Source organism: Strigops habroptila, chromosome 4, assembly GCF_004027225.2.
Source record: "Strigops habroptila isolate Jane chromosome 4, bStrHab1.2.pri, whole genome shotgun sequence".
Classification (NCBI taxonomy): domain Eukaryota; kingdom Metazoa; phylum Chordata; class Aves; order Psittaciformes; family Psittacidae; genus Strigops; species Strigops habroptila.
The window spans coordinates 77,017,244-77,027,963 of record NC_046358.1 but is presented as its reverse complement, the minus strand read 5'-3'; the positions used below and the strand labels follow the sequence as shown (position 1 = coordinate 77,027,963).

The following is a 10,720-nucleotide window of genomic DNA, read 5'->3' as shown; positions in this document are numbered from 1 at the left end:
TTGAAAACTACAACTTGGCCCAAAAAGCTTCGACGTGTCTCTGGATCCCACGGTGCAGCAGCGCTGGGAGCCCTGGGCCATACATCCCATCTCCCAACACTGCTGCTGGTGCCTGCACCCCTCTTCAGGCTGCCATCAGCACTGAGTGAGTGCCTGCGAGCCATGGGGGGACACAGATCAGGAGAGCTTGGTCCCATTTTCCATCCTCAGTATCACCAAACAGCAAAGGTCTTTTAAATAAATAAAGACATACATTAGCAGGGTTGGAAATAAGACCAGGTGCACATCACTTCCTAAAGACAGCCTTTTTTTTTTTTAATTTTAAAATTCTGCATCTGAAAACACAGTATGACAGAAAGCATCTATATACACCTGCAGTGTTTTTGGTATAATACACTTTTTAATACATCCATTTCTTTTTCTGCAAAAAAAATTTGCTTTGTCAGACAAAAAAAAAAACCAAACTCCCATTGACAAAGAATACAGCTAAGGCACGTTGTTTTCTGCTAAATGAAAGACAAAAGGGTGCAAAACCGGGTAGTGCAATAATTGCTGAAAATCACATTCTACTACAAGAAAAGCATTCTGACTTTGAACTTTGATTACCGGTCAATTTAAGACATTTCAATAGCTCATAAAATACTCCTTTAAATAAATAGCAAAATATCTACATCTTTCAGTGTGTTCCATTTGAATTTCCAATTTTTTTTTTTTAAACTTTGCTGTGTATACATGGTTTTCTTTTTTTCTTATTCAATAGCTTACAAAATATTTCTGTACAATTTTATGCATATTATGATTTATAACAAAATAGTTATTTCTTAAAACTATATTACCACCAGTCTTTGAAAATGACAGAATAGGAATAACTTATTATGGACCATGTTAGGCAATACAAAAATCCAATCAACCCAGAATGAAACCAAAATGACAAAGTCAGAAAGATAATTTCATTAACTCCAATTAATTCTTTTTGTTTCACAAATCTTGTTTTCTATGTAAACCCTTTTCAGTTGCCTTTGGGTTCTATCCACATTTGAATACCAAAACAGGCTAGGATTTGGGATTCCTAAAAGCACTGCAGCCTGCCGGGAATATTGGTGCTACTGAAACACAACAGTTCTCATGGAGAAAAGTATTAAAGAAACCCCAAAAATAAAAGCCTTAGCAGAAGTCCTTGGTTTCTGCTGTCTTTGACAATGTTTGGATGATGCTCCAAAAGCCAGAGTTTTGGAAATGCATTTATGACTTAGATGATACAACCAGACTCCTCTGTCTTCCAAGTGTACTGTTAGATTCCCACCCATCATGCAAAATCTGGCCTCACGTGGTGACATTCTTCAGATTTTAAGACCATACCATTAAAAGGATCTATCTTCTCCCAGCTGCCACTGCACATCTGAAAGGAACGCTACTGTGTCATGTCAGAATGGGTGAAATTACTCCAGAATTTGTCTTGTGCATCTGAGAGCAGTCTGTCCTGTTACAGTCTGAAGATAATTAGAAGTTACTAAGTTTGGACTTTGTAGGTAATTAATTAAATCAACCTTCTTTATCTACAGTGAGTTGCAAAAGACATAATTTCCTAAGGTTTATGTGAACGTCTGAGCCTTCCTTTTGCCCAAAGGGAAGGTCATTTTCTTCCCTTAAAGACTGCATTTGTAAGCAATTTCTACTGTATTTGTAAAGTGTAAGCTGACAGCAACACAACTGAGCTGTAATAGAAATCTCAAGGTGCCTTTTATTCATTCCACAATAAACAGAAAAAGAGCAAGACACAGACAACACCAAACCTCCTAACACAGTTTAAGGCCACATTTAGAAAGGATGAAAGTAAGGCTTTCTTTAAGGGGCAACACACTGGATGCCACAATGGGAACAGACACCAAGCAATCCAAAGCTGATAGGATTCACCCACGGAAATCTGAAACAACATTCTAGTTTTGGCCAGCAGGTCTGTGCCTTCTTTTGGATGTAAGCAGGAAAATAAATGGGAATGCCATACACATCCTCCTCCGGAATATTCCCAGCAAACTGAAGGTGCTCCCCTAGCAAGAGATTGCTATCTTCTCAGTTGAGGGTGTTAATTACAACATAACCAAAGACAAGTCAAGTCATTACAATATACAAATGCAGCGCAATGAACCGCGCCTAGAATTGTCACTCTGTTATCAGAGGCACCTGTACAGTATCTTGCTGTTTATTTGGCAAGGCTACAAGTAATACTTCTAGGTTTTAACAAAGTAGAAAGAGAATTTGCATAGATTGTACATTCAGCTCAAGGAGATTTCTGGTACCTTTTTTTGTTGTTATCAGGTAAACGTGTTTGCAGACACAGTGAGGTAGCAGCTTTGATAGCACCCATGAGCAAAAGAAGGTAACCAAGGCAGAAGCAAAGAGCAGAGAATGATCTACATAATACTACTGTTAGTGTAAAGGAACAAAATCAACACAGTACCTGCAGTATCACATCATGAGGGTTAATCTCTGCCAACACCGCACTGAACTGGAGACAGCCTAATGCCACCGTGGCCCTGGGTAACACCGGCTGTAAGGTCTTGTCTTGATTTTAAATGCTCTCAGCCTGATTGTTCCTGCCCTTACTGTGATGGTGGTGGGGAAGGTTTTCAAAGGCCTACTCTTCTACTCTACACCTTCAAAGGGAGTTACAAATCAAAGCATTTGCTTGCTCTTGAAGAATCTATAGGAAAAAAAGTATTTCCCTAGAAATTCTTCCTTACTACCCTTAATCCTAATTCACATTTGTGTGGCTCCTCTGTGCCCAGCAGGAGCTCTGCAGCCAGTATTCCTGCTCTCCGTAACTCTAGCTGGGCCCCTCAAAGGGCACTGTCCTGTCTCCCAACACTGCATCACTCCTGCCTGCTCTGTGGGCAGCAGCCCTGGAGCTGTCTTGGCAGAAGCCAGAGGGTTGGTCTGGGAACACTTCTTTACATGGTATTTTCTACTGTCATTTAATATGCATTTAATGTACGGTTGGGTGAAATGGGTGAAATAATGGACATATGGACCTTTAACTTTTTACAACCAGATTGAAGCAAACGCCGGTGGGAAATGCCACTAGCCACATCCCACCAGGTCAGTCTTACTCTGTTGCTGAAATAACCAAACCTACTATTACCTATATCCAATATCCATGCCTGAAAATCAAGAAAAGATAATTGCGATCACTTTTACCAACTCCTTCATGTGCGTTAGTACTGAGCTGACTGAACGCTGCTCTGAAAAGCAAACTTTTCTGATTTACAGCTAGTGTTTTTGAAGAGGCCTAAGGCATTTGGCTCACACAAGTACAGAACTTCCTGCTCAACGAAAAGCAGTGGAGTTGGCCAAGTTTTCCTGTGGCCAAGTCCTGAAGCTTTGGAATCTGGGAAGACAATGAGGAGGGTGTGACAGCCAGCGGCAAGCTGGCACTTCTCTGTTAGCTGTGATGAAAGAGAACTAAAGAACAATAGGAAGTTGCTCCTCATTGCCTGGCCACAAGAAAAATCTGGATCTTGCTTTCTTTTTATCTGGGAAGTCAAAGCTGAGATCTCACGGTATCAGTGGTTCTCAGCCTTGCTGTGCAGAAGGTGCCCAGTTCGTTCACAGGTGTTTTTGCAGCACAATTGTCAAACTTTTGCAAAGTTTCAGCATCTTCTTTACCCTTCATCTCTCCCTTTGGTCAGGTTTAGAATATCCCAGTTCTGATACACTGACTTCACTACTCTGTTCATGATCATCATACCTAAGAGTGATGGAGACTTCATTAGTATTGCAATCAGTGCTGTAGGAGATGGACAGGAGGTGAACACAGATTAGTTGGTCCTTTTGAAGGTGCTGCAGGATCATTGTTAATATGCCGTTAAACAGCTGTACATGCATTGTGCACTGGAGCCAATACCTAGGAAAGTCAATTTGTAACACATGAGTGCATATTCCTGTATCTCCAGGCTTAGCAGTAACGAATACTTTCTTGTATAACACTTGCTATCATGAAGGAATTGTTAAAATTCTCTGCTTGCCAAGAGCACAAAAAATGAAGACATAATTTCAATTCTAAAAAAACCCCTTGAATATCAGAAAATGAAAATACAAATATTACTGCTCAATGTCCAAATGTCATCAAAGAAAGACTGGACAAATCTGAAAATAAACTGTCATTTTAGCTATTTCTATTAGCCTCAAGGTTTAACATTACCATATAAACAGGTTTGCATAATGCTTAGACTGACTTTGGACATAATTCATTAAATCATGTATGTAGATGTTCTGCATTTCACCACATTCCCTTTCTGTGTGATGCTGATTGATTACAGAAGTGTTACATGGTTATAGTGCAGAACGGGCACGGAATTCAAATGAACAAAGCATTACACACAGAGGACAAATGTGTGCATATGGAACTACAACCCTCTCCCACAGAAAGGGATTTTGAGCGAAACTGATCAGCTGGAGTCCTGTTCAGCACGGACCAGCCAGGGTAATTGGAAAAGAACACTCGCATGTTCAAACGAAGATGCATAACTTGCTTTTTTTGTATGAACTGTGGGTCCCTGCTCTGAATTCTCCTTTTCACCAAATGTAAGATCTGTGAAGTTATTCTCTTCTAACAATAGATAATATTCATCACAGGCTCCAAGTGCCTGCCATTTCAGAACCAGAAAAGCCACTAAGCACGACATCAGTCTTAGCAGCACTAGCTACCACAGCATCAGCTTGGAGCAAGCTTGATCCCTGATGAAAAGCATCTTGCTTTCCACGGTTTTTCTTCACAACTACAGTAACTCAGACACAGTGTCCCGTATATAACTTATGCATCTGTGTCTGTATATTAACAGCAATAGTAGAGATTGTTGTTTAGGTCCAAAACTTGACACTGCCCCAGAAGATGTTCCAAACACGGCAGCTCAGCCTTTGATGGCCTCACACACATACAGTATCTACTCATAGCATACTGTCACACCTTTCGTTTATGTGGGACTTGACTCTGAAGTCCTTACTCAGCATTAGCACTCCATGGAAGTTGTGCCTGAGAAAGGGCTGCAGGATCAGTTCAGTTTTACATCACATGTTTAACAGCAGCACTGGGATTGCCAGCTTGCTACAAAACTTTTGTTGAGATGCTTTTTGTCTTTCAGAAAATAAACTAATATAAATTTTGTTGTGAGATATCTGAAACCTAGCATATAACATCAATAGATATATCAGCAACCATTTGTTTTCTTTCCCTTTTTTGTACTAAAACAAAATAATCTGCACCTGACAGAAGTGGCAGATTTTCTTCTAGCCGTAAAAGATGGAATTGTCGTTACCTTCTGCTTGGTCTAGTTAATAATGAAAACTTACCAATAAAGCACTTAAAAACATCATTGCTGCTTAAGAATAAAAAAAGTATCAAATTTAAAACCCAAGTTATCTGCATGCGGTGTGTGGGCGCATCCTTATACATATGCTCATGTGCAAGACTGAAGATTTTGCAACTACCCCAGTAGTTTTATTGAGAACGATTACTGACTGGGATTGTTAATGAATTTTATTGTGTGCCGTAAATACCATGTTCTTCATTTACTCTGCAGGGCTTGATCCGTGCAGTTGCCAGTGGATCAGTGTGACTAAAGCCCTGGATTTCACAGTAAGGATTGGAAGTCCCCAGAAAATTTGAACTTCATGAAGGAATGTTAGCTTAAAAACAAGCACTGTTAAAAAAACCCTACTGAGTAAGTATTAATGCTGTGTTTCTATTCTATAAACTTGTTGGCAACCCTGGTTTTAAACATGCTTGCCTCTAGAGCTTGTTGAAAAGCTGGAACATTATCTTGACTGAAATATTTCAACCAGCTCTCACTGCTACAGGCTTTCCTAAAACTATAGCTCTAGTGCCTGTCAAAATCAAGACAAATAAAGAAAGGGAGGTGTGAGGGGAGGAAGGCCTTTTCTTAATAAAGGCAGCTTCAGTTAGTAAGATAACATAATCTTCAAGCTGCAAAAGCAGCACCTACTAATTAGTCATTGACTAAAACATAAATAATAAATACCTAAATTGTTCCTTCTATGCATCCATTTTTGTGCCAGATAAACATTTCAATGCTCTGCCTAATGCCAGCACAGCTGACACCGCGATTTCCAGTCCAAAGCAAACTGCAAGTAGCTTTAAACCAATACGACGGAGAGAGATACTACAAGCCACTGGCGTCTGTGTGTTACGGTCATCTTGCAACTGTTATTTAAAAGGGAATTCAACCTTTCTGTGAGATGCGATTATAGAATGATTTAAGGGTCTATTTCCCTCCTGATGTGGATGCTTAACTCTCATCAGCAGAAAGTTAGCCATACACACAGAAGGGTAAACAGATACCTTAATTACATCAACAGGATTTTTTTCTTAAAACCCAAGAGCTTTTAATAACCTTTTTGGGTTATGTTGTTAACAAGAGATTACCACAGCAACAACAACAAAGTGCATGTTTTATGCTAATGTAAAATGCATTAGTTAGTTGGAAACGAACCTACATTTTAAAAAGTTACTGGAATATAAATGATTTTTTTTTCCTACTGTAGAAAATGCTGCTTAAAATGACACAAAACATGCCTGGTTAAAACAAGACGCAACCTGCTAGGAATGCTGAAGATAGGCAAGGGTACTTTGTTGACAGCATAAAGTAAATGCGCTGACAAACATCGCATTGCTCTCCTTCCTTTTCAGCTCATGGCTTCGGTCAGGAATCCACATCCTGCACAACCTTCCAGATGTCCTGCACAAGCCCAGAAGGACCCTTTGTCATGAAGAGCTGAGAGATCTGAGATCATGTGAGGGAATTAGTGTTAAGACTTACTAGGCAATACTCAACCCAGGCAAGGAACATGTGGTAGATTTAGGTTCCAGTTCTACCATTTTACTGGTTCTGCGCAACTCCACTGCCCGAAAGAAAACTCAGCTCAGCTCGCAAGCAGGATCAGCAAAGGGTGTCAGCAGACACATCACAGCCCACCCCAACCTACACACACTGCCAGTCTGCAAAAATGCTTAGGTACTGGTGGGCTTAGAAAAAACCCTGCAGATCCGAAAAGGCTGAAATCCAAAATGCTTCTTCATTCTTTAAATTAGTACTCTTAGTATGCAGAACCTGAACCTGACTGCACGAGACACAGAAGACTGATACAGCAATACACTGGGTCCATTTAGAGTTTATCATGAAATTAATCTCAAAAATCTCTGTAATCTGACAGTTTCTGCTTTTACTCATTTTCTCTAACTAGGATAACAGACATTAGCCGAGCCCAGAATTACTTTGTGTTATTAAAGAAAAAAAGAGTGATGGTGTACCACAATTAATCCTCTGTGAGGTAATGCGGCCATACAGGCTCTAGCCTGCAGTAACCAACCTCCCCAGGAAGTGTAAGTAGAAGGGGATTTTGCTGTGATTTATTCATGGTAGCAAAATAACGAAAGCCTATGAAACAGCAGAGGTACAGACAAATTTATTCTTAAAAAACACTGTTAGCAGCTGCTCCTTCACTGCCCTCTCCATGGCTTGGTGCTAGTTGGGAAACCCAGAGAGGCAATGGTGCAGCCACGGCCCCACGGGACAGCAGAGCCTGCAGGAGAAGCAGAGCTGCTCCTGCCACTGCTGATGGAGAGGGCAGTGCCAAAGGCCTTGTCAAAACTTTTTTTTTTTTTTTAAATGAATTACATTGCAGTAAGTAACAAAAATGTAAAATGTTCCCTTAGATTGCTGAAATGTGGTGTGAGATTCACATACGAGCAAGGTTAAATTCCCTTTTAAAATCCTATGCCGGAGGACTGCGTACCGGATGCTACCTCAAGCGACCATCGGGCTTGACAGGGCCCAGCTCAGATTTGGGGTCCGGGCTCAGGGAGCTCCAGGCTGTCTGAGCACAGCCCTGCATGACTGGGCATGCAGTGGGGCCGGTGCTGCAGATGTCTACAGCCGACCAGACGCTGCCCACTAGAGAGTCCACCCAGGCTTCCAGCCGGGCGCCCACCAGCCCCGCGTTCCTCTTGGCCTGGTCCACGTGGGCAGCACTGATGGGGATATTCAGGACGGGATTCAAGCCCTGGAAGCTCTGCTCCATGTATGCGTTCTTTGGAGGCCCGCTGTGATACTTCATGGCTTCCTCTGGAAAAGCAGAAATAAACCCAAAAGTTAGCTGATTAAAGAACAAACCTCCAAACCTTCAGGATCTAAGGGTACAGCAAACAAAAAGGCAACAGTTAGTGGTGTGCTATAGTCCATTTCCCCAGCATGGAGGACACCCTGCATCCTGAGGATGACTGGCTGTGCTCAGCTCTTCAGCTCTTTGTGCTCACCACTACGAGCTCCGCTCATGCGCTGTTAAGCCTGCAACACTGCGTTAGCACAGAGGCTGAAAGCAGCATTGTCCTTATTACCATCACATACAACCAATGTGCCCAGAGCTGTTCTGCACAGCACAACAAGACGGCAGGCCCACCTCAAGGGCGTCTCAGCTACCAGCCCCTGGCTGTAGCTCAAGCCTGATCAATGTGCAGCTCCTCGGGACAAACCCATTTTGCATTCAGGAGAAACTAATTTTGCCTCTTTCACCACTAAAGCAGCCTGGGAGATAAACCCCGTGCAGCTGAAGTCACCCCTGTGGACACCCGGGGAAGGCTGTGCTTTGAAATTAGGAAACAGTTCAAGGATGCTCAGTGTGAGAAGGCTGCAGACCCTCATCAGACCTGCAAATGCTGTCATTGGTTTGTCTAGGAGCCAAGATCTCAGCCTAGTTTTGATTCTAAACTGATGAACCTTACTCTGCTGTGGAAAGTCACAACATCTGTTAGCTCAATCTGCCCCCAAAAACCAGGTGGTGCCATTCCTGGCAGGGGAAGGACAACACCATGACCTTGGACAGACCAGACCCATAATGAAGTATTTGTAGCCCAAGCATCATTCCTTGAAGTGCTTCAGTCTCGCAGGGCATATATTCTGTCATGACAATTCTATTTCAAGCTCTTATGCCAAATAATGGATCACAACCATTTCCTAATGACACTTTTCTTTGCATTGTGGTTGCTTTCCTTACAGTAACTCTTCTATCTCAGCAAAATGCACTACATTGTCCCAAATCTGTAATACTGCAGTAAAAATCATCGCCAGGCTGTGATAATGCCTTCAAGGAACTCGGACACTGGAGTCAGATCACCCTCATCTAAGGCTGGCTGAGTTCTTCAGGTCTGCAAGTGCACCAAGGGGCTCCTCATAAAATCACTGTGGGACCCTCCAAGAATGTCCACTGGGTGCCTCTTGGGAGTAAATGTTCAACCATTTCTTTCTGTTCTGAGCTGACTTCCCCAGCATCCTTGCTCTGGCAGCACAAAGGACAGGTTCAGCTCTGCCAACATACACACTGTCTAGAACACAAAATGGGCCCATTCAGGGCGCTCCAGGCTAGGAAAGCCACCGTGCTCAGATAGCATTTAGGGGCCAGGAATTACACATTCATGGCTACAATTCCTTCCACATGTCCTTGCTGCTCACACTGCAGCCTGACACTGAGCCCTTTCTTCCATGCAGAGGTCAGCATCTCAGGCACTGGCAATAAATCAGTACATTTATTTAGAAGGAAAAGGGACATTTAATTGGAGTTTTGCTGTTAGATTTGCGAAGTCTTTAATGTCAAATACTGTGCAAGTCCATTACTTCAAAACCCCAATTCAATTAGTTCAGCATATTCCCATCACCATTATGCATCACTTAACTGTTCTACATTCCTCTAATCCCCTCTTTTTATTTTAAATGGTAAGTACCCCCAATAACCTCTAGTCAAAATGAGTTTATTCCATGCACATGTGTCAGAAGTGTGCTTTGCCAGAGCACTGCAGTTTAAGAAACAGAACAAGTACACATGATTAAATTTCCTCCTTTGGAAGCAATTAAATATGGAAGATTGTTTGTCAACATATTAATTAAATAGGAACATTCTAAGTAAAAATCCCCAAACAAATAAGAGTTGGCATTGCTAGCAGGATCATCTGATTGAAACAGGCAATTCAGAGAGCTTGTTGAATTACAGTCTGTTGTGCATGTGTTTAGCGCATGAAAGGAGAGATCTTTTTCCAGACAAATAACAGGATGAAATGGTAGTTGTTCTTCTCTCTGGCTCAGCCTCACATGTGTCCCAGGCTTCAGGACTTGGTGGATTATCAGGACTGGAAGGAATGAAACCTACAGAAACTGCAGGACTCAGTGCTTGGCAATGCAGCAGGAGATTACCTCTGAATCTGTGACCCTTGTTGCTTAAGATCAGTGGGCTGCCTTTGCTAAAGTAAAGGTGATAACCTCAGCATCTTGACCACATCTTCACCACATTCACCACTGTTATTGCTGTAATTGTGCCAGATACCCTGTGCTTCTCCCACCAATGCACCACTGCTGTGTTTTGCACTGCTACGTGACCATCATGCTCTGCTCTAGACCTGGCTGTGCTGCAAGGGCCTGCACTGACACTTCAGTCCTTGCTCATGAAAAAATAATGCAGAATGTAAAAGGCTTGCCCCTATGAGAGGTGTGTTTAGACATTGAAGTCTGTAAAGTTAGAGCAATCAATTCAAAATTAGCTGAAGTGCAGACATTAAGCCAGATTTTTTTTACCAGCAAAACCACCCAAATAGCCCTTTGATACCTTTGCAGGTATCAATGCAAAATACATTCCATTGACTCTAAATTACCAGGTTTTC

At 42.0% G+C, this 10,720-nt stretch overlaps 1 protein-coding gene across 4 annotated transcripts in view; it reads right to left on the bottom strand.

Annotated features, from left to right (window-relative positions):
• Positions 1–290: 290 nt before the first annotated feature.
• XYLT1 (xylosyltransferase 1) overlaps positions 291–10,720 on the bottom strand; it is a 209,083-nt gene continuing 198,653 nt past the window's right edge. For all 4 annotated transcript variants that reach the window (XM_030481751.1, XM_030481750.1, XM_030481753.1 and 1 more), the window contains one exon: positions 291–8,138. In XM_030481751.1, coding sequence (XP_030337611.1) covers positions 7,816–8,138 — 323 coding nt within the window. In that variant the 3' untranslated portion in view covers positions 291–7,815. The remainder of the gene's footprint in view (positions 8,139–10,720) is intronic.